At 46.4% G+C, this 24,465-nt stretch overlaps 1 protein-coding gene and 1 long non-coding RNA gene across 2 annotated transcripts; one reads left to right on the top strand and one right to left on the bottom strand.

The window, feature by feature from the left end:
- On the top strand, positions 1-18,606 carry LOC105478492 (stearoyl-CoA desaturase). The gene is made up of 6 exons (XM_071069293.1): positions 1-407; positions 928-1,210; positions 5,516-5,646; positions 7,565-7,770; positions 9,988-10,220; positions 14,502-18,606. Exons 1-6 carry the CDS (start codon positions 381-383, stop codon positions 14,699-14,701), a joined length of 1,080 nt encoding a protein of 359 aa, XP_070925394.1. The 5' UTR covers positions 1-380; the 3' UTR covers positions 14,702-18,606.
- LOC112426027 (uncharacterized) lies at positions 5,545-23,091 on the bottom strand. The gene is made up of 3 exons (XR_003017273.2): positions 23,014-23,091; positions 6,900-6,959; positions 5,545-5,842 (listed from the first exon to the last, which is right to left on the bottom strand). It is a non-coding gene; the product is annotated as an uncharacterized lncRNA (long non-coding RNA).
- Positions 23,092-24,465: the final 1,374 nt, after the last annotated feature.

The raw sequence follows: 24,465 nt of genomic DNA, 5'->3' as shown, positions 1-24,465 counted from the left end.
TGGTGTCGGTGTTGGCAGCATCCCGGCGCCCTGCTGCGGTCGTTGCGAGCCTTGGCCTCTGTCTCCTCCCTCTCCCGCCCTCACCTCCATGCGGGGCCGCCCGCGCCAGTCAACTCCGCGCACTTTGCCCCTGCTTGGCAGCGGATAAAAGGGAGCTGAGGAAATACCGGACACGGTCACCCATTGCCAGCTCTAGCCTTTAAATTCCCGGCTCAGGGACCTCCACGCACCGCGGCTAGGGCCTAGACACCCAGCTAGCGTGCGCGGCGCCGCGGCTCAGCGCGCACCGGCGGGCTTCGAAACCGCAGTCCTCCGGGGCCCCCGAACTCCGCTCCGCGGCCTCAGCCCCTGGAAAGTGATCCCGGCATCCGAGAGCCAAGATGCCGGCCCATTTGCTGCAGGAGGATGTGAGTTTCCCAGCCTGGCCCCGTACCGCAGGGTCGCCGGCGCGGGCTGGGCTTCCAGGGGACGGGTTGGTGGCTGAAGAGAGGGGAGAGCTCCGCAGAGGACTTGGCCATGTTTTTTGAGTTGTGCTGCCTTCAGTGAGTTGGGAATGTGGGTTGTAATTTGCGGACTTGAATCTCCAACTTTTGTTTCTTAAGCTTTAAAGAAAAATCCGGTCGTGCTGGTGCTTTTATGAATTATGCGGGTTTTCCTTTGTGTTCGTGGGGATGTGAGTGCTTTACTTCTTCCTACTGCCGCCTCCCCGTAGGTTTAGCGCCTCTCGTCCCCCGCCCCTAATGTATCGGTATAGTTTCTGGGAACTTCTCTCCGTTGCATCTCGGATACACCCTACCCTCAGTGAACTCTGGCGCTGGGGAAGGGTCTTTGCTGTCCACCCTTCCCCCAGCGTGATTAGAGAGCGGAGTGGCCCCAGCTGCCTCCACGTGTCTCTTCTCCTGACTCTCCTCTTCCTCCCCCTTCCAGATCTCTAGCTCCTATACCACCACCACCACCATCACAGCGCCTCCCTCCAGGGTCCTGCAGAATGGAAGAGATAAGTTGGAGACGACGCCCCTCTACTTGGAAGAAGACGTTCGCCCTGATATCAAAGATGATATATATGACCCCACCTACAAGGATAAGGAAGGCCCAAGCCCCAAGGTTGAATATGTCTGGAGAAACATCATCCTTATGTCTCTGCTACACTTGGGAGCCCTGTATGGGATCACTTTGATTCCTACTTGCAAGCTCTACACCTGTCTTTGGGGTAAGCAGCCTCCCTGTCCTCCTGACCTAGTCCTCCAGGTACTCACTGCTCTTTTAATAAGGTGGGATCTTACACAGAACACCAGCCCCTCCCAGCCTCCCAGCTGGGGTTTTTCTCAGGCATTTTCTTTGGTTGCTTCAGGCCTAGTGGGCTGGGAAGAGCCTGGGGGTACTGAGATGCAGGAATGTCAATGCCTTGGGTTGAGAGCTCTGGGACCTTGTGCTTGTGGGCTTTGAAGTGTAGACCTGTGCTGGAGAGTCAGCTTTCCCTGAAAGAGCTTTTCTGTTTGAGTCATTTGCTTGGCTGCCTGTCCCACCCCTGCCAACCACAAAAGAATCAAAGCCCTCTACCTGGGAGGCATGGGAACATGGTACTAAACCATTGGCTTTCTAGGGTCTATGTTGAGCAGTAGTGGGCTAGCGCAACGGGAAACTACTCAGGGAGAGAGTTTATTGGAAAGGCAGGAACAGAGAGGTTATCCACAAAACTATTTTGACCTGACCCCTTGGCCAGACCAGGCTTCTTCGTTACAGAGGAAGATGAAGCTCCCGTGTAACCCGAGTCACAGATGTGTGTTGCTCTGTTACTCTACATTCCAGGGTGCTGCACATACCAGTCAACAAAATGCTCTTAGAATGAAATCAGGTTGAAGATATGTTTCATGTTCCATCCCCCATCCAGCCTGCTTCAGGCCCCCCTCCTGATGCCATGAAATGCCAAGAATTCTGCACCTTCCAACACCAGTCCTACCCATTCCTCCTTGCCAGGGACATCGAGGCCAGGCCAGAAAAGAGCCTTGAGAGAAGAGAGCCTGGTCTTGAGGCTGCTGTAATGAGGGAGACAGTTCCCAGTTTGTCCCTAACCTGCCCTTAGCTCAGCTCTTTCAGGGACCAATTGGTGTGGCCTGATGGCATGGTTCTGCCCCCTGGATGCACACATGCGCTTTGCAGGTTTTTTCACCTCTGCCACTATGAGCCTAAGTTGGGAAGGGAGAGCAGGGAGCTCTGCAGATGCAGGGCCCCTGCATTGCTACTCTCTAAGGGGTGGTGAGCCAGGATTTCTCCTCCAGAAAACAACTTGAGGTTTTTCAGAGCAGCCTCAGGTGTGGGATACTTTCTGACAGCTCGCTCTTGCTCTTGAAGGGTAATTATGCAGAAGAGCTGGGAGGCCAAGTTTTAGCTGTTTCCCTCAGGACCTCTTAGGTCTTCCGAAGATAGTGAGATCTGGTTCATTGAGCTTTGTTTCCAGAAATCCTCCAGGTGCTACAGTGAAATGCAAGTGAGAAAAGCCCCTTTGTCAGAATCTCAGTTTTTCTAGGTACCACCTGTGGGCAACAGTACTTTTTTTAGGATTGGGAAGGTAGCATTCCTTGGGTTACATATGTGTCACAGCTGTGACACAGACAAAACAGGCCAGGTGCAGATCAGTTCATCTGCATACCAGGAAGAGCTCTTGTATTTGTGAGGGGAGGGCAACATCTGTTGTCTGGCCCCTCTGAGGATCCAGCAGAACTTCAGTTGCAACATGAGGGATGAAGAGCAGGGATAGCATTCCCCAAAGAGTCAGTGGATGCCTCTCTCCACCCTTTCTCCCCAAGAGGATAGTCTTCACAAGTAGTTTTCTCACCTGCAAGCTCCTTCCAGCCTCAGCACTCCCTGTAGGTTTTCTGAAGCCCAGAGTTTGACCCAATTGCCTCTGCTTGGTTACCCTCAGTTGCTAGTGCAGGGAGCAGAATTCCATCCCAAAGTCAAGGCTGTGCCTGCTACATTTTTTTGGTGACCTGCCCATCGGTGTGTGCTGTGCCTTTGGGCAGATAAATGTGGCTCACAGAGACTGGATGGTAAACTTATTGTACTGGGCCCTTTGGTGGATGGCTTAGCTGAAAGAATGACCATCTTGATAAGGGGATATCAGAACTCCTCTGTCTTAAGAAACAAGGAGGATAAGGGGAGGAGGGTCAGAGGTCTCAACCTGGACATCTTCTCTTCCCACCTTCAGAATTTAGGAGCTTCACTTTTCTTGTTTTAATCCCTATGGACAATGTTAAATTAGCAACTGGTTGTGATTCCAGCATTTCTTATGACGGAGCAATTTTGAGAGCCTTAAATCTCTTTCATTTTGTAGTCTCCCAAAGGAGCCCTTAGGGTAGGACTAAGAAGAATGCCTCTGGCAACACTGAGAGCCAGAGGCAAAACCATTCAAGTCTCTTTCTTAAGGCCAGAGCAATGAGATGTTGCTTAACCATCAATTTGGACATTTTCTTCCCCCGGGGAGGAGAGAGGGAATAAATCTCCAACTGATTTAAGCCCTTCTATTTGATAGACTTAGAGGTGTTTCTAGAAAAGGCACCAGAGTGCCTGAGTTCTTTCCCCAATTTTCCTGTTAATATAGGATCTTACATACATTCTGAGTCAACTTGCCCCAGGGTCTTTTGCGGCAAGTAACAAGCCCAGAAGCTCCCTTGCTCATTAGGAAGGGCTCTGGCTCAACTGATGGTTTTCCAAGTAAGGTGCAGGTTAGATACTGTATCTGGGGAGATGTCAATCGCCACCTGACTTGAAGGCAGATCACCTGGGGCCTCAATCCCCACTCTGAGGGAATGTGGAGAGAGCTCTTCTTAGGGCTGACTCTGGCTCTATGGCTCTCCTGGAGATCTTATAGGAGGAATAGGAGAGAAGAAAGGAGGTTGGGGGGAAAAGGAGGTTGTTTAGGAAACAGCTATCAATGGCTGCAAAAGAACACAGGACAATTTGTTACAATGTGTGGTGTCTCCAACTGCAACTAAGTTCTGTGGCCACTGAGGATCTATTGTTTCTAGCTGTTTCCCTAGGAATGAAACATTGTTAACATTCATTCCTAGGAATGAAACATTGTTAACAGTTTCTACCAAGGCCACAGCTTCTGCCTACTAGAGCTACTGAACAGAGGAAGGGATGGGTACACCCAGCAGCCCACTTCCTGCCTTGGCCTCCCAAAATGCTGGGATGACAAAATGGTTCACACTGCACCTGGCCCTCTGCTGTTATTTTAATAACACCCTTGCATATGGGTCCTGAGCTCTGCAGGAGTAGTTTGTGGCCCTTAAAACCTTAGTGAAGGCCTAGATAGAGGGGAGAGGAAATAGCTAGGCCCTGGGAGAATGCCTTTAAGATGAAGAATGAGTGGTAAGAGCACTATTCTCTCTCCTGCCTTCCCAGTTAGAGATTATATCTGGCACCTCCTGAGCCTGCAGGTCTCCAGGAAGGTGAGGGAAGACAATGGTGGGGTGCTCCACTGACAGCTTGAAGAATATCCCACCATTGTTTAGAATGAGCATTGCCCGGTGAGAGTATGGGCTGACGGGGATGTAGCAAAGGCAAGACAGAGGAACTGTGCATGTATCTTGGGGGAGGTGGATGGTATAGCTGGAACGTGAAATCTCTGGTAAATCTTAAGATACTGTGCAAATTGGATTTATGCACAAATTGGATTAGGGCTAATTTTTCCCTGATATGGCCACAGTGCCTGCTAGAATATTTAAATGCTTTTTTGTACCAGTTGATAAATGGCCATGGTCTGAATCCCCTAAAAGTCCCCTACAACTAAGTGCTTCTCAAATTGGTCAGTGCCCAGATTGTACTGGCTGTTATTTTATTTTTTGAGATAAGGTCTTTCTCTGTTGATCAGGGCTTGAGTGCAGTGACGCGATCATGGCTCACCACAGCCTCGACTTCCTGGGCTCGAGATCCTCCCACCTCAACCTCTTGAGTAGATTATCTGAAGAGACAAGGTCTCCCTATGTTACCCAGGCTGGTCTCGAACTCCTGGGCTCAAGGGGATCTTCCTGCCTTGGCCTCCCAAAATGTTGGGATGACAACGTGGTTCACACTGCACTTGGCCCTCTGCTATTATTTTAATAACACCCTTGCTTATGGGTCCTGGGCTCTATAGGAGTAATTTGTGGCCCTTAAAACCTTAGAGAAGGCCTAGATAGAGGTGAAAGGAGATAGCTAGGCCCTGGGAGATTGCCTTTAAGATGAAGAATGAGTGGTAAGAGCACTATTCTCTCTCCTGCCTTTCTGACTCCTTAGTTCCTGGGATTCCTTAGCTTATCTTTTTTTCCTGGGTTGAGAGGCTGTGGGGTGATGATATTTTTTAAGTGGTAAAATCTAAGGGACATGGTTATCCCTAGAGTTCATGGTCAAGCCATTCCTCACCCAAAGCCTGAAGAAGACAGTTTCTGGCATCCAGAGAGTGTCTTTGGCATCCTTTCCCAGATGGAACTCACACTGATTGGTGACTCCCCCCGCTGTCTTCTCCTGGCAGGGTTATTCTACTATGTTGTCAGTGCCCTGGGCATAACAGCAGGAGCTCATCGTCTATGGAGCCACCGATCTTACAAAGCTCGGCTGCCCCTGCGTCTCTTTCTGATCATTGCCAACACAATGGCGTTCCAGGTAAGAAGCGTCTCTGCTCAGCTGTGTGTCCTCCACCCTATCACTGATCCGGGCACAGAAAGGAGGGATCAGCGCCGGAGAGGAGCCACACCTGGACGGCCGTTTCACTTTCCTCTCTCCTGTGGTCACCTCAAGTGCCAGTTCAGTCCTTAAGTCCATGAAGAATGAAGAGACTTCTAGGTCTTGGAAAAGGGAACTGGAAAATAAATGGAAAATATTCTTGATGTGTAGGAATATTTTTGATCCTAAAGTCCCTCTGTTGTCACACATTCTGGCTGTTGTGGCTCTTCATCATAAGGGGCTTTGGCACATAAGCCAGAGACTGACCTTAGATTCCTGGGCAGACACTGGACAATAAATTCACTATTTAAGGTAAATATCTTAGGGAGGCAGAGCTGGGAGGATCATTGGAGCCCAGGAGTTTGAAGCTGCAGTGAGCCATGATGGTATCAAAACAAACAAACAAACAAAAAAATTGAAAAGTGAATAACTTAGGACTCCACCACAGTGGGATTGAAGCTGATGTTCCCAGACTCATGAACTCTTATTTTCAGATAATGAGAGCAAACACTTTTATTGCACTATGTGCCTGGAACTATTGTAAGCATTTGATATAAAGTCCTCACAACAATTTTAGGAAGTAGGTACTATTATCCCCATTTTACAGATGAGGAAACCAACTTACAGAGAGATTAGATAGACCAACCCAACATTGTGGCCCTTTCTTGGGCTGCCATGGTGGCTAAGTAAAACATTGAGGTTTGTTGAGGCAAAAAGTTTAGAGCAGGCAGGGCACGGTGGCTCACGCCTGTAATCCCAGCACTTTGGGAGGCTGAGGCGGGCGGATCACGAGGTCAGGAGATCGAGACCATCCTAGCTAACGTGGTGAAACCCCATCTCTACTAAAAATATAAAAAATTAGCCGGGCGTGGTGGTGGGCACCTGTAGTCCCAGCTACTCGGGAGGCTGAGGCAGGAGAATGGTGTGAACCTGGGAGGCGGAGCTTGCGGTGAGCTGAGATTGCACCTCTGCACTCCAGCCTGGGTGACAGAGGCTCTGTCTCAAAAAAAAACTCTGTCTCAAAAAAAAAAAAAAGTTTATAGCAAAGACGGGATGAAGGGAAATGGGGAAAGGGAATGCATCCCTTATAGTCATTAAGCTGTAGCAAATGATAGCACATGGCCTGGGGCTTAGCTTGGAGCAAGAGGAAGAAAGGAAACCAATTTAGTGGCGGCAAAATCGAAAGAACTTACCACATTTGCATAATCATCTCTGCCATAGCAGCTTATACCTTGAGGGCTTCCAAAGTTGTCCTGTGGAGCAAAGGGAAGGAAGAGAGATATTGGTACATTCTTTAAGGGATGGAAAAAGTCATGAAGAAGCCCAGAGGTCATTTGAAAATGCAGTCATGATCATGAGTTGCCTGCCTGGCCTTGTTATTGGGTTGTATGAGCTCTTTTGCAAGGCATCAGAATGGTACACCCTGCAACTTTATCTACTGATTGGGACCCTAGGACACAAGACTGCCTGCCTCATGTTCTCCATGCCCAGGGATTAGGTACCTCTACCTCGTGAGGATCTTTTCCAACATTCCTTGCTTAAAGAATTGCGATGTTCTCACTTCTTGAAACTCTCTGAGCTCTGTATGATTTATCTCTGTTCCACCCACCATATAACTTTCCAGAAACAGCAGTCCCATTGCTATGGTCCTGGGACTTTGAGTTGCTTTTTCCACTTAAGCTTCAGTGACAAGTTGGGAGAAGAGGGGAGGCAACTCCATGACTCCTGTGGAGCCCAGATTCCTGGATATTTTGTGAGGCTGGGCTGAGCGCCTTGGGCTCTTGATACCTTTCCACTGGGAGGCTCCTAAGAGGGTGTCTATCCTCAAGCCTTACATTCCTCTTCTCTCTCTCCCCAGAATGATGTCTACGAATGGGCTCGTGACCACCGTGCCCACCACAAGTTTTCGGAAACTCATGCTGATCCTCATAATTCCCGACGTGGCTTTTTCTTCTCTCACGTGGGTTGGCTGCTTGTGCGCAAACACCCAGCTGTCAAAGAGAAGGGCGCTACGCTAGACTTGTCTGACCTAGAAGCCGAGAAACTGGTGATGTTCCAGAGGAGGTGAGTGAAGCCCTGATGGAGGTGGGGATACGGCCCTGACATCTGGTCATTAGGGACCCCATTTTTTCTCCTAAGACTTAAAAAATATAAGCTGAGAAATTTACTGCGTTTGCGTGTTCACAATCATAATTTAAAATCCCAGTTTTTAACATCCCACAGGCCCATAGCCATAGACTATTGCTCCATTTCTTTCTCTCTGAGCTATCTTGATTAAACCCATTACATTCAACAGATGTGTATTGTCCTAGGACAGTCATAGATTCAAAGATGTTTATAGCCTACTTGCCTAGGTTTGTTTGTTTGTTTGTTTGTTTTTGTTTGTTTTTCAACAGAGTCTTTCTCTCTTGCCCAGGCTGGAGTGCAGTGGCACAATCTTGGCTCACTGCAGCCTTGACTTCCCAGGCTCAAGCAATGCTTCCACTTCAGCCTCCTGAGTATCTGGGACTACAGGCACACACCACCATGCCCGGCTAATTTTTTGTAAAGACAAGGTCTCCCTCACTGTATTGCCCAGGCTGGTAGGTTAGTTCTTACCTTCAAAAAGTTTGTAGCCTATCATGGGGTGGAGAGATAAGCCAAGTATCCAGATAACCATGGTATAAGGCAGAATATTTTCTGTACTATGAGAGGTATAAAGGGGAGGGAGATTGCTCAACGGGCAACACCAAGGAAGTGTTTATGAAATAAGTAGTGTTGGAATCCACCGACAGATAGAAATTTTTACAACTGGCCGGGCGCGGTGGCTCAAGCCTGTAATCCCAGCACTTTGGGAGGCCGAGACGGGCGGATCACGAGGTCAGGAGATCGAGACCATCCTGGCTGACACAGTGAAACCCCGTCTCTACTAAAAAAATACAAAAAAACTAGCCGGGCGAGGTGGCGGGTGCCTGTAGTCCCAGCTACTCGGGAGGCTGAGGCAGGAGAATGGCGTGAACCCGGGAGGCGGAGCTTGCAGTGAGCCAAGATCACGCCACTGCACTCCAGCCTGGGCGGCAGAGCGAGACTCTGTCTCAAAAAAAAAAAAAAAAAAAAGAAATTTTTACAACTATGTGTGGGGAGAGACAGTGCAAACAGAAGAAACAGAATGAGCTTAAAGCATGAAGCATGTTCTAGCAATCGAGTCCTTTTGCTTGAAGTATAGGGTGTGGGAAGAAGTAAGACTGGAGAGACTAATGCCATCCTTGTTGAGTTCTAAAAGCAGACTTAGGATTTAATTCAATAAGCAATAGGAAGGCATTACATCTTTCGAACTGCAATGTGGCATAGTTAGCGATGTGCTTTAGGAAGGCTGCTTTTAGAACAAGTGTAAGAAACCATTGAGCCAAAGTGAGAGGTAGGGACATAAGTTAGGAAATGAGGACCCCTGCTAGCAAAGCAGTGGCAGAAATGGAAAAAAGAGTTGGGTGCAGGGAATGTCAGTGATGTAAAAGTCAAAGACTTGACTGCTGAAGGAATGTAGGGGATCAGTGCCCTTGGAATGTCAGTGACCTGGTCTACATTGAGAATGAAAATTGAGAAAGGGCTTCCAGAGGGACAGATAGCTGCAGGTGATCAAGGACACTCAATAGGCCTTTGAGGGAAAAGAAGACCAAAGAACTAGCGGGTAGCCAGCAGAAAATGGAGGCATGATACTAAACAGACTGAAAAAGAGTGCTGATGAAAAAGAGAAAGGAGCCCAAAGGCAGATGGGAAAACCAGCCAAGGATGGAGAGACATCTGTTCATTAGTTTGTAATTTGGACCTCACCTATTTTACCAACGTGGTATTATGCTTGAGTAAAAATCAGCGATGGCTGGGTGTGGTGGCTCATGCCTGTGATCCCAGCACTTTGGGAGGCTGAGACAGGAGGATTGCTTGAAAGTTCAGGCATTCGAGACCAGCCTGGGAAACATAGTGAGCCCTCATCTCTACAAAAAAATTAAAAACTAAATGGGCATGATGGTTCATGCCTGTGGTCCCAGCTACTCAGGAGGCTGAGGTGGGAGGATCTTTTGAGCCCAGGAGTTAAGACTGTGGTGAACTATGGTCATGCCACTGCACTCCAGCCTTGGCAACAGTGTGAGACCCTGTCAAAAAAAAAAAGTAAAACAATGAACTTAGAGTCAGACAAGCAAATTCAACATGGAGGAAAGAGACAGCCCATCCCAATTCGTGTAGAAGATCCATGTAGGTGTGGAGTCCCCCTCCATTGACCTGGTGTCTGGTCTGTCACTGTAGGTACTACAAACCTGGCTTGCTGCTGATGTGCTTCATCCTGCCCACGCTTGTGCCCTGGTGTTTCTGGGGTGAAACTTTTCAACACAGCGTGTTTGTTGCCACTTTCTTGCGATATGCTATAGTGCTTAATGTCACCTGGCTGGTGAACAGTGCTGCCCACCTCTTCGGATATCGTCCTTATGACAAGAACATCAGTCCCCGGGAGAATATCCTGGTGTCACTTGGAGCTGTGGGTAAGTCAGCTGTCCAAGCAAGACTACATCCAGTGGTCTGCTGATTAGGGGATTAGGCTAGGAGCCAGAAAAACTAGATAAACCTGTTTTTGATGGCTACTTTGTATCTCCGTTTTTCCACTATAAAACTAGGGGGCAGTATACTGGAAAACCCTTTTGAGAGTCACGCAACATGTTTTATGTAAAAATGAAAGGATAAGAAAGAAAACACAAAAAAAACACTGATCTTGATTCCAGGTTCTAAAACAATTTCCAAATGCCATGTATGCTCCAGGCGTGGCGGCTCACGCCTGTAATCCCAGCACTTTGAGAGGCCGAGGCGGGCAGGTCACCTGAGGTCAGGAGTTTGAGACCAGTCTGGCCAACATGGTGAAACCCTGTTTCTACTAAAAAACCAACCAAACAAAAAAACAGAAACCAAATGCCATACAAGATGAGCACCTTGGAGTTTTCCTTTCTTTCATCAACTCTGGGCCAGACTGCAGTCTTGCTTGAGGCAAGGAATGCATAAATAGAACAATGGGGTCATCTGAGTGGCCAGTAAGCCTGGTGTTTTATGAACTTCAAGTATGCCACACAAAGTATTTTTTATCTTTCCACTCTACTCAGATATGCCTTGCTTTAAGTGTGTGCCATGCCTTACTGTTTGGTGATGCCATTATGAAGAGCATCAAAATAACTGCTGGTGGCCCTTTAATACCACCTACCATCTTGTCTCCTCTCATCCTCTGTTTTTCTCTCTTCTTTTCTGGGCTAGGAACATCCCTTCCCCTAACATGCCTTCAGGAATCTCCCAGTAAAGCAGTGTGATCACAAGTTCCTGCTCAATTCTCTAACGTTGATCTTTTCCTTTCTTTTCTAATAAGATGGGGTCTCACCATGGTGCCCAGGCTGGTCTTGAACTCTGGGCTCAAGTGATCTCCTGCCTCAGCCTCCCAACATATCTACATTTTTTTTCTCTGTCCCTCTTTCCAACTGAATATAGACTTTGACCAAGGCCCTGAATGAGTTTTCCTTAAATAGATCTGGTGACCTCTTCTCTCCAGTAATTGGTGCTATTGGTCATTCAATAATATCTAGACAACCACACTACTCCACACATTTATGCAGGTCATTGCCTAACACTCATTTTCTTTTTCTCTTTAAAATCTTCCTTTATATTCTCAAAACCATCTTTATTATCTTTTAAATTGTTGTTGTTGAGACAGATTCTCACTCTGTTGCCCAGGTTTCAGTGCAGTGGTGTGATCACGGCTCACTGCAGCTATGACCTCCTGGGCTCAAGCGATCCTTTCGGCTCAGCCTCCCAAGTAACTGGTACTACAGGTGCATGCCACCACGTTTGGCTAATTTTTCTATTTTTTGTAGAGACAGGGTTTTGCTATGTTGTACAGGCTGGTCTCGAACTCCTGAGCTGAAGTGATCTGTCTGCCTTGGCCTCCCAAAGTGCTGGAATTATAATAGGCATGAGCCACTGTGCCTGGCCTACTATCTTTATTAAAAGGATTTATTTGTCTAGGCGTGGTGGCTCACACCTGTAATCCCAGCACTCTGGGAAGCCGAAGTGGGTGGATCACTTGAGGTCAGGAGTTAGAGATCAGCCAGGTCAATATGGTGAACCTCTATCTCTACTAAAAAAAAAAAAAAAAGAAAGAAAGAAAGAAAAAAAGGAAAGTATTAAAAAATTAGCCAGGCACGGTGGCACGCACCTGTTAGTCCCAGCTACTCAGGAGGCTGAGGCAGAAGAATTGCTTGAACCCAGGAGGCGGAGGTTGCAATGAGCCGAGATTGTGCCACTGCACTCCAGCCTTGGTGACAGAGTGAGACTCCATCTCAAAAATATATAATAAAAATAAAAGCTTTTTTTTCTCTCTCTCTTTAACTTTCACGTATCTCCTTTCAGACACCTTCTTGCCATTGTGCCTGTTCTTACTTTAACCATGATTAAAATAAATCACATACACTGTATAAATCTGAGATTATCATAGGAATGGAGTTTCTGGCTTGAGATGTGTCCCATATTGCAAATGGATCTATAATGATCTTCCCCGCCTCCAGCCTCTGGGTGGCCATCAGTTCAAAGTGGCTGCCAATATTTGACCTGTCTTTGTTATCATTCACTCCTCCTTGCCTGCTGTTTGCCTCCCTTATCACCTCACCCTTTGTTCTCCTCCAGCTCTGTTTCCTGCCACCCTAATCTTTTTGTTTCTTGAATTACCTCCCCGACTGTCACATGCTCATCTTCTCTGCCAAATTAACCTTCTCCCTTGAGCCTTTCTTGGGTTCTCTCTTGCTGCCCCAGTTGCAGAGTCCTGTCTTCTTTCTACGCTCTTCCTCTTTTTTTTTTTTTTTTTTCTCCCTTGTCTCTGTGTGCATCTGATTCCATTTTAAATCTGGTAACTAAAGGCCTGGCTAGTGCTTACACAGAGCCCAGCTGCAAAACCTTTTTTTTTTTTTTTTTTTTGAGACGGAGTCTCGCTGTGTCGCCCAGGCTGGAGTGCAGTGGCCGGATCTCAGCTCACTGCAAGCTCTGCCTCCCGGGTTTTTACGCCATTCTCCTGCCTCAGCCTCCCGAGTAGCCGGGACTACAGGCGCCCGCCACCTCGCCCGGCTAGTTTTTTGTATTTTTTAGTAGAGACGGGGTTTCACCGTGTTAGCCAGGATGGTCTCGAACTCCTGACCTCATGATCCGCCCGTCTCGGCCTCCCAAAGTGCTGGGATTACAGGCTTGAGCCACCGCGTCCGGCCTAGCTGCAAAACCATTAATGGACATTAATAATCCTCAGTACCTTTATTCCTGGCATTCTACCCCCATCCTCCCCAGTTCACACTGCAGATCATCAGGTGTCACAGAGGGAGGACATACCTTGAAATGCCCTAGATGACATCATTTACTTTGCAGGACTTCCTTGCCTTGCTTCTGATTAATGTCATGACTGGTCTGTCTGAGGATATTTTTATCTACAAAGAGCCAAATATTAGCTCTTAGTAGCTATCCTTTACCCATGCCTGATTAGGGTCAGTATTATTTTTGGCTGTGGTTCAGAAAGAAGAGTCCTGCCAAGAGTTGGCAAACTATCTGTCGAGTTTCCAAAGCTTTACACATTAGATAAATTCCCCCGAATCCAGAATGTGTTTGTTTTCCTCCCTCCAGCAAAGTGAAATGCTCATCCCAAGAGTCCTCAAAATCTCAGAGGTTAAAGGGTATCTAAGCATTTCCATTTTTCTTCCCTCAGAGAGCTTCTGTTTTATCAGCACCTCCCCCACACCAGGGTCAAAGCTCAAAAAAGTTGGAGCACCCCTGGCAACTGCAGTGACTGAGGACATTCCAGCCTCTGGGCTGGCCTTTCTTCTGATCTTTGGCTGTAGGGCCCACTCTCTAGGAACCTCCCACCCCTAGAGGTAGTTCCAGTGTGGTGGGGAAAGGTGTGCTTCTTTACTCTTTTTTTTTTTTTTTGAGACGGAGTCTCACTCAGTTGCGCAGGCTGGAGTGCAGTGGCACAATCTCAGCTCACTGCAAGCTCCGCCTCCCGCGTTCACACCATTCTCCTGCCTCAGCCTCCGGAGTAGCTGGGACTAAAGATACCCGCCACCATGTCTGGCTAATGTTTTGTATTTCTTTTAGTAGAAACGGGGTTTCACTGTGCTAGCCAGGATGGTCTCGATCTCCTGACCTCGTGATCCACCCGTCTCGGCCTCCCAAAGAGCTGGGATTACAGGCGTGAACCACCGTGCTCGGCTTTACTCATTTTTTTAAAAGTCATAGCCACAGTGCTTCATTCTGCAAGCATGTGCACATACACACAGAGCCTTGAGGGCAGGGCCAAGAATGAATTTGGAATTTTCCAATCTGATATCCATTCCCAAAAGTAGGAGCTTCTCTCTAGTCATTTTATCCTCTGAGAAACTCAGTTCTCCTCCCACAGGGCTCCCAGACAGCCATGGGTGACCAGGGTCTCCAATCACTCCTTAAGATGCCTTTGACTGGCCAGGTGCAGTGACTCGTGACTGTAATCCCAGCACTTTGGGTGGTCAAGGTGGGAGGGTTGCTTGCAACATGGCAAGACCCCATCTCTACAAAAGAAGTAAAATAATAAAAGTAAAGATGCTTCTGAGGGGATCTATTTGGTTCATATTGAAAGAGACTGAATTCATCCATTCATTCAACAGTAGTGAGTTTCTCCCAGGTATGAGGTACCCCGCTAGCTAACTGGTATGCACAAGTCAAGAAGGCCTCAGTGCACCATCACTCCATGACTTCTCTTCCTGCTTTTGTTTCAGGTGAGGGCTTCCACAACTACCACCACTCCTTTCCCTATGACTACTCTGCCAGTGAGTACCGCTGGCACATCAACTTCACCACATTCTTCATTGATTGCATGGCCGCCCTTGGTCTGGCCTATGACCGGAAGAAAGTCTCCAAGGCCGCCGTCTTGGCCAGGATTAAAAGAACCGGAGACGGAAGCTACAAGAGTGGCTGAGTTTGGGGTCCCTCAGGTTCCTTTTTCAAAAGCCAGCCAGGCAGAGGTTTTAATGTCTGTTTATTAACTACTGAATAATGCTACCAGGATGCTAAAGATGATGATGTTAACCCATTCCAGTCCAGTATTTTAAAACACAAAAGTATTCAAAGTCAACAACTCTGCCTTTATGATGCTAAGCTGATATTATTTCTTCTTTTATCCTCTCTCTCTTCTAGGCCCATTGTCCTCCTTTTCACTTTGTTGCTATTGCCCTCCTTTCTCTTATTGCCTCCCAGGCAAGCAGCTGGTCAGTCTTTGTTCAGTGTCCAGCTTCCAAAGCCTAGACAACCTTTCTGTAGCCTAAAACGAATGGTCTTTGCTCCAGATAACTCTCTTTCCTTGAGCTGTTGTGAGCTTTGAAGTAGGTGGCTTGAGCTAGAGATAAAACAGAATCTTCTGGGCAGTCCTCTGTTAATTATCTTCAGCCCAGGCTTTTGCTAGATGGAATGGAAAAGCAACTTCACTTGACACAAAGCTTCTAAAGCAGGTAAATTGTCGGGGGAGAGAGTCAGCATGTATGAATATAAGGATGAGGGAAGCGAAGCAAGAGGAACCTCTTGCCATAATCACACATGCAGCTGCCTACTTAGTGAGGACTTCAAGCCCCACCACACAGCGTGCTTCCTTTCTCTCCTGGCTCGGGGTAAGAAGTGGCTGTGGTGTTTGGCAATGCTAATTCAATGTCACAACATATAGTTTAGGCTAAGGATAAAGAAGAGACGTTTTAAGTTTGTAGTAAAAGTGGTCCCTTCTGGGGAAGGGTTTTCTTTTCTTTTCTTTTCTTTAATAACAAGGAGATTTCTTAGTTCATGTATCAAGAAGTCTTGAAGTTGGGTGTTTCCAGAATTGGTAAAGACAGCAGCTCATAGAATTTTGAGGATTCCATGAGCTGCTCATCACAGTTCTTTCCTCTTTCTGCTCTGCCATCTTCACGATATTGCTTGCTCCCCTCATAGTAGTAAGATGGCTGTGGCATTTAAACATCCAAAAAAGGGAAGGATTTTAGGAGGTAGAGTCGGGTCAAACATAATATATATATACATATATACATTGGTTAGAACGTTAAACTATTAGAGTATTTCCCTCCCAAAGAGGGATGTTTGAAAAACCTCTAAAGGAGAGGAGGAATTAGTTGGGTTGCCAATTTCCTCTCCACTGATGGACATGAGATGGAGAGGTTGAGGGACAGGATCTATAGGCAGCTTCTAAGAGCGAACTTCACATAGGAAGGGATCTGAGAACACGTTGCCAGGGGCTTGAGAAGGTTACTGAGTGAGTTATTGGGAGTCTTAATAAAATAAGCTAGATATTGGATCCATTCATTCATTAGTTCCAGTTTCTCCTCGAAGAGAGTAAAAACTAGAATACTTCTCCCCATAGTGTTGTGCCCCTTCACTCTCTTTTTTATTTTTATTTTTTTTGGCTCTGTTAACATCTAGCCTAAAGTGTAGAACTGCCTGGGGGGCAGGGTTAGGAATCTCTCCACTACCCTGATTCTTGATTTCTGGGTCTACCCTGTCTGTCCCTTTTGTTTTCTTTTACCAGATCTTTCTCTTCCCTGAACGTTTTCTTCTTTCCCTGGACAGGCAGCCTCCTTTGTGTGTATTCAGAGGCAGTGATGACTTGCTGTCCAGGCAGCTCCCTCCTGCAGACAATGCTCAGGGTCACTGAACCACTGCTTCTTTTTCGAAAATAGAGCTAGCTGCCACTTTCACATGGCCTTTGGAGTGTCTCCACCTACACCCCTGTGCTCCCCTGCCACATTGATGGCTCAAGGCAAGGCTGGCAAACCCTCCCAGAAACATCTCTGGCCCAGAGAACCTCTCTCTCCCTCTCTCACGAGGCACAGCCAAGCCAAGTGCTCATGTTGAGCCAGTGGGCCAGCCACAGAGCAAAAGAGCATTTATTTTCAGTCCCCTCTGTCTGGGTCAGAACCAGAGAGCATGCTGAATGCCCCCTGCTTGCTCGGTAAGGGTGCCCCGCCTGAGTCAGTGCTCTCAGCTGGCAGTGCAATGCTTGTAAAAGTAGGAGGAAACAGTTCTCACTGGGAAGAAGCAAGGGCAAGAACCCAAGTGCCTCACCTCGAAAGGAGGTCCTGTTCCCTGAAGTCAGGGTGAACTGCAAAGCTTTGGCTGAGACCTGGGATTTGAGATACCACAAACCCTGCTGAACAGAGTGTCTGTTCAGCAAACTAACCAGCCCTACAGCCTAGGGCAGACAATAGTATAGAAGTCTGGAAAAACAAACAAAAACAGAACATCAGTGTTTTGAGAACTTTGGACCACTCCTGTCCCTGTAGCTCAGTCATCAAAGCAGAAGCCTGGCTTTGCTCTATTAAGATTGGAAATGTGCACTACCAAACACTCAGTCCACTGTTGAGCCCCAGTGCTGGAAGGGATGAGGGCCTTTCTTCCTGTGTTAATTACATAGAGGCTACGGGGGTTAGCCTGGACTAAAGGCATCCGTGTCTTTTGAGCTATTCACTTCAGTAGAAAAGAATCTAAGGGAAGATCACTGTAGTTTAGTTCTGCTGACCTGTGTGCCTACCCCTTGGAAATATCTGCTGGTACTTCTAATTCCACAGGTCATCAGATGCCTGCTTGATAATATATGAACAATAAAAACAACTTTCACTTCTTCCTATTGTAATCGTGTGCCATGGATCTGATCTGTACCATGACCCTACATAAGGCTAGATGGCACCTCAGGCTGAGGGCCCCAATGTATGTGTGGGTGTGGGTGGGGGTGGGGGTGGGGGTGTGTCTGCTGAGTAAGGAACACTATTTTCAAGATTCTAAAGCTCAATTCAAGTGACACATTAATGATAAACTCAGATCTGATCAAGAGTCTGGATTTCTAACAGTCCTTGCTTTGGGGGTGTGCTGACAACTTAACCCGGGTGCCTTACATCTTTTCTAATCACAGTGTTGCATATGAGCCCGCCCTCACTCCCTCTGTGGAATCCCTTTGCACCTGAGAGCCTACTGAAGTGACTGGTAGAAAAGGGGGCCTGAGTGGAGGATTATCAGTATTGCGATTTGCAGGATTCCCTTCTGGGCTTCATTCTGGAAACTTGTTAGGGCTGCTTTTCTTAAGTGCCCACGTTTGATGGAGGGTGGAAGTAATTTGAATGTATTTGATTTATAATTTTATTTTATTTTTTGTTTTTATTTTAGGTTAAAAGATGGTTGTAGCATTTAAAATGGAAAATTTTCTCCTTGGTTTGCTAGTATCTTAAGTGTATTCTCTGTAAGCGTAGTTCAAATGGGTCATCATGAAAGGTTAAAAAAGCAAGGTGGTCCTGTTTGCTGGTGGTTAAGGCCAGGGCCTTTCCTACCACTGTGCCACTGACTTGCTATGTGACCCTGGGCAAGTCACTGAACTATAATGTGCCTCAGTTTTCCTTCTGCTAAAATGGGGATAATAATACTGACCTACCTCAAAGGGCAGTTTTGAGGCATAACTAATGCTTTTTATAAAGCATTTTGGGATCCTTCGGCACAGGAATTCTCAAGACCTGAGTGGTTTTTATAATAGCAATGTCCACCATGAACTTGATATGTCCATGTGCCCCAGATGCTGTCATTAGTCTATATGGTTCTCCAAGAGATTGAATGACTCCATTGGAGAAGTGGTGGATAACTAGCCAGAAAAAATTTGAGAATGCATAAACAACTCATTGCCATGGAAACATACAGAGGATACCTTTTCTTTGATTGGGTGGGATTTTTCCCTTTTTATGTGGGATAGTAGTTACTTGTGACAAGAATAATTTTGGAATAATTTCTATTAATATCAACTCTGAAGCTAATTGTACTAATCTGAGATTGTGTTTGTTCATAATAAAAGTGAAGTGAATCTGATTGCACTGGGTCTGGGAGTTTTTTTTTTGGCTGTGATTCAAAGTCTTGGGATTTATCTCTGGCTCATATCTATGTCTGTACCTTTAAGAGTATAAAAGAAGTAGAAGTTACAATGGTTGACTCATACCCCAGTAACCTGGCCTGCTGTCCTAAAGGTAACTTTAGGTTAAACTCTGGGAAGCAGGAAGCCAGGAGTCTGCTGCCATTAAATCAAACACATTAACACCAGCTGGCAACTTGGCCCTGGGGAAGTGCCAGGGTTCTCTTTTTTTTTTTTTTTTTTTTTTTGAGGCGGAGTCTTCCCTCTGTCGCCCAGGCTGGAGTGCAGTGGCACCATCTCGGCTCACTGCAAGCTCCGCCTCCCGGGTTCGCGCCATTCTCCTGCCTCAGCCTCCCGAGTAGCTGGGACTACAGGCGCCCGCCACCGCGCCCGGCTAATTTTTTGTATTTTAGTAGAGATGGGGTTTCACCGTGTTAGCCAGGATGGTCTCGATCTCCTGACCTCGTGATCCGCCCGCCTCGGCCTCCCAAAGTGCAGGGATTACAGGCGTGAGCCACCGCGCCCGGCCAGTGCCAGGGTTCTCAGGTGTGTCATGTGGTCAGTTACATACACCTAAGATAAAGATACTGGGAGAGGAAAAGACCAGCAAGAGAAGCACTCCCTGGGAAAGCAGTTTTTGGCTCTTGCTGCCCAGGCTGGAGTGCAATGACATGATCTGGGCTCACTGCAGACTCTACCTCTTAGATTCAAGCATTCTCCTGACTCAGCCTTCCAAGTAGCTGGGACGATTACAGGCATATGTCACCATGCCCAGCTAATTTTGTATTTTTAGTAGAGACAGGGTTTCACCATTTTGGTCAGGCTGGCCTCGAACTCCTGACCTCAGGTGATCCACCAGCCTTGGCCTCCCAAAGTGCTGAGATTACAGGTTTGTGCCACCGCACCCAGCTGAAAGCAGTTCTTTACCTTGCAACCCCGGCTGGGCAGTACAGCTCTTTCCTGTTTCTGAAATGTAGTCACCTCTAGGGAATAAAAATGGCTTCTTGAGAATGCTGATATGCACAGCAGCAGGAAGAAAGGAAAACCAGTCCAAGAGAAGACTTGTATGTTCCTGGAGCAGAGGACTTCAGGCTCACAGGTGCACAAAGTGGAAACGGTTTTGGTTTTTGGTTTTTCCTTTTAGCTTTTAATACTTTTATTAATTTATTCATTTATTTATTTTTTGAGACGGAGTCTTGCTCTGTCTCCCAGGTTGGAGTGTAGTGGTGTGATCTCGGCTCACTGCAACCTCTGCCTCCCAGGTTCAAGCAATTCTCCTGCCTCAGCCTCCCATGTAGCTGGGACTACAGGTGCCGGCCACCATGCATGGCTAATTTTTGTATTTTTATTAAAGACAGGGTTTCACCATGTTTGTCAGGCTGGTCTCGAACTCCCAACCTCAGGTGATCCGCCCGCCTCAGCACCTCAGGTGATCCGCCCGCCTCAGCCTCCCAAAGTGCTGGGATTACAGGCGTGAGCCACCGTGCCCAGCTAGCTTTTAATACTTTTAAAATTATTTTTCTTGAGACAGGGTCTTGCTCTGTTGCCCAGGTTGGAGTGCAGTGGTGTAATCGTAGCTCACTGTAGCCTCAAACTCCTGGGCACAAGTGATCCTTCTGTCTCAGCCTCCCGAGTAGCTGAGACTACAGGTATGTATCACCATGCCTGGCTAATTTTTTTTTTAGTTTTATTTTTTTATTTTTTTTATTTTTTTTTTTGAGACGGAGTCTTGCTCTGTCGCCCAGGCTGGAGTGCAGTGGCCGGATCTCAGCTCACTGCAAGCTCCACCTCCCGGGTTCACGCCATTCTCCTGCCTCAGCCTCCCGAGTAGCTGGGACTACAGGCGCCCGCCACCTCGCCCGGCTAGTTTTTTGTATTTTTTAGTAGAGATAGGGTTTCACCGTGTTAGCCAGGATGGTCTCGATCTCCTGACCTCGTGATCCACCCGTCTCGGCCTCCCAAAGTGCTGGGATTACAGGCTTGAGCCACCGCGCCCGGCCTAATACCTGGGTTTTTAAGAGCTCCTCAGAGCCAGTTCTCCAGCTCACCTTGCTTTCTAATCTAAGGTTGCCTTCACCTTGGACAAGAAGCACGAGTCTCTCAGAGTAATTCAGAGTATGCAAACTCAAAAGTCTATGTACATGGAGTCCTTGCTAGACCTTAATGGTGACATTTTCATCAATATCTGGTTTTCTACCATGAGTCCCTTTCCCTCTTTATTTTTCTTAACATGTTCAAGCCAGAATATTTTTTCAGCTGTTCTGTAACTGCACAGTTTCTTCCAAGTCTCTATTTTGTTTCCTATTAACTGGGATCCAATATATTTATTTATTTATTTATTTATTTATTTATTTATTTTTGAGATGGAGTCTCCCTCTGTCACCCAGCCTGGAGTGCAGTGATGCGACCTCACCTCACTGCAACCTTTGCCTCCCGTGTTCAGGCGAGTCTTGTGTCTCAGCCTCCCAAGTAGCTGAGATTACAGGCCTGTGCCACCACCACACCAGCTAATTTTTGTATTTTTAGTAGAGACAGAGTTTCGCCATGTTGGCCAGGCTGGTCTGGAACTCCTGACCTCAGGTGATCCACCCATCTCAGCCTCCCAAAGTGCTGGGATTATAGGCGTGAGCCACTGCACCCAGCCTCAATTTATACAATTTATCCTCACTGTTCTCTTTGCTGCTGTCTGAACCCTGATTTTGATATGTTTCATGTGGGAAGGTATAAGGACGTTAAGGTTCTGTTTAGGAATCAAGATTAACCATGGGGCAAAAGGACAAAAAAATAGATTAAGATAATAATGGAGAAGAGCATAGAAATGAAATTCCCAATGCCCAAATGGCCACCAGATTTTTCACTTTCCCTAGAAGAACCACGATAGTTCCTAAAGATGTCTACCAGGATAGAAAAGGAAGAGGCGTCTAGATTGGAAAGGAAGAACTATCTCTATTTGCAGATGACATGACTTTGTATACAGAAAATCCTAAAGAATACACACGCATACACATATTAAAGCTAATGAATGAGCTCAGCAAGGTTGCAGGATATATTAATATCAATATGCAAAAATCAAGTGTATTTCTAAACTAGCAATGAATAATTTGAAAACGAAATTAAAGAATTCCACTTATAACAACACCAAAAAGAATAAAACAAATAGGAATACATTTAACAAAAAAAGTACTTAAGTGTGGTACATTGAAAACTACAAAATGCTGTTGAAAGAAATTAAAGAAGACCTGCTAAATAAACAAAAAGAAATCCCATGTTCATGGATTAAAAGACAATATTGTTAAGATGTTCATACTCCCCAAATTTATCTACAGATTCAAGGCAATCCTTATCAAAGTCCAGCTCCTTTTTTTTTTTTTTTTTTTTAGAGAAATTGACAAGCTGATGTTAGAGACTGGGGGAGGGTTGCCAATGCACACGGGTTCTGTGGGAAGTAATGAAAATGTTCTAAAGTTAGATTTTGGTAAGGGTTGCATGTCTCTGTGAATATACTAAAAATGTCTGAATCATACACTAAAAGAGTAATTTTATGGTATATAAATTATATCTTGATAAAAAATTATATGAGAACAAAGCCTTCTATTTTAATGTTTTACCACTAGTTGTAGCTGATATGCAAACCCAAATATATTATGGAAGCACTGATTAAAATAAATTTTTTGATTAAAAGAAGTGCTCCATATTCTCTCTCTCTCTCTCTCTCTTTTTTTTTTTTTGTTTGTTTTTTGAGATGGAATCTCACTCTGTTGCCCAGGCTGGAGTGCAGTGGCACATTCTCTGCTCACTGCAACCTCTGCCTCCCAGGTTCAAGCGAGTCTCCTGCCTCAGCCTCCCAAGTCGCTGAGATTACAGGCACCTGCCTGGCTAATTTTTGTATTTTTAGTAGAGATGGAGTTTCACCATGTTGGCCAGGGTGGTCTCGAGCTCCTGACCTCAAGTGATCTGCCCACCTTGGCCTCCCAAAGTGCTGGGATTACAGGCGTGAGACACCACCCCCAGTCTATGTTCTCTTAATTATGCAGTGATGTGGTCTCTAGTCTCAAACTTCAAGGGGACAAAGACTAGCCACATGAGAAAAGGCAAGCTGCTATAAACTAGAGTATAATATGACAATTTGGCGGTACCAAGTTACTTGGAAAAATCCAGATACCATGTTCTACATTTAGTTAAAGGGGTTTAGGCAACGGCATAAACACAGACTTAACTTCCTTTTGAGTGGGAAATTAAAGTTCTGAGTCCGTCAGATTTGTGGATACAATCATAATAACAATAACAATATTTACTAGAGCTGGGCACTGCACTGAATGCTTGGCTGTGTGTTATCGCACTGCATCAGAAGCGGGTGTTATTATTACCTGGATTTTACTGATGAAGTAACTGAGTTCGCTTGGAGGAAAAGCTGTGAGAAAATGTGTAATGGTGCTATGATCTGGTTCAGGACCTATGGTCTTAACTACTGGCTCTACTGAGTATGGAGTAGATGACAAACTAGATATGTCATAATCTGTCATATGTCCAACTGTATGCCTGGCAATATTCAGTTATGCTTAGAGGCAAAGCCTGGTGATGTGGCCCTCCTCCCTGGGTAGCAGTGGCAGGGAGCTTAACTTTTGCACAAACAGCAGATGCATCCACTGTTCCAGAAGAACCCAACTCACTCCACCTCCTGACCCATCTTAACATTCAGTCACACTTGGGTTTTAAGCTTTCCTCTCAAACCATAGATATGTACCCAACATTTCCTGTCTACTTTTCCCAAACCACACTTCACCCTCCTATAAGGTTTTGAGCTCCTCAAAAGCATCTTCCTCTTTCAGAAATGTCTCCCTGCCCCTAAACAGCACTGGAAACAACAGAATGAGCTCAGGTCTTACTCTAAATTCTGTCACTGCTACAAACTGTGTGAAATGTCACAGGGAGTAGGAGTCATATTTTGTGACCTATAGTTAACTTTCTGTGCAGCAGGCAAAGCGCCGATTCTTGTACACTGACTGGAACAAATGCCACAGGCCCTAATTGCAGACTCCAAGGAGCTGAGATTCCATACTGGGGTTGCTGGAGGCAAGAAGCCTTCCCACTTTCAGGACCCAGACCTGCCCTTCCCCCACCCAGTCCCGCCCAGCCAGCTACACCCTGGCCACAGAGCGCTCACAAAGGCTCAGTGTGTGTATGCCCGGTTGACTCACAGTGGTTCTGGGCCCAGGCGAGGACCTTCTCAGAAGGGCCAAAGGGGCCCTCTCTCTCCTGGCCATTTTCCAGGGGGAGCACTCAGTAACCAGGACCACACCAGACTTCAAAAAACAGAAAGGAAAGTGGAAGTGAAAGGCAGCAGAGGACTCAGAATTGCTGTTTCTTATTTCTTAGAGAATTATAGACAGCAGGAAAGACTCACCTTTTAGTCTGTCAGTTTGTTTGAGAGAGAGACAAAGAGATACATTTTAATTGAGAGACAATTCACATAACATAAAACTAACCACTTTATTTGTTGAGATGGAGGTCTCACTATATTGCCCAGGCTGGTCTCAAACTCCTGGGCTCAAGTGATCCTCCTCACTTGGCCTCCCAAAGTTCTGGGATTACAGGCGTGAGCCACCGCGCCCAGCTAAACTAACTATTTTTTTATTTTATTTCATTTCATTTCATTTCATTTATTTATTTTGAGACAGAGTTTTGCTCTTGTCGCCCAGGCTGGAGTGCAATAGGATGATCTCGGATCACCACTGCAACCTTCGCCTCCTGGGTTCAAACGATTCTCCTGCCTCAGCCTCCTGAGTAGCTGGGATTACAGGCACCTGCAACCATGCCCA

The sequence above is a fragment of the Macaca nemestrina genome, chromosome 9, assembly GCF_043159975.1.
Source record: "Macaca nemestrina isolate mMacNem1 chromosome 9, mMacNem.hap1, whole genome shotgun sequence".
Classification (NCBI taxonomy): domain Eukaryota; kingdom Metazoa; phylum Chordata; class Mammalia; order Primates; family Cercopithecidae; genus Macaca; species Macaca nemestrina.
Note: the sequence above shows the minus strand (reverse complement) of the source record. Positions and strands in the feature narration are given on the sequence as shown.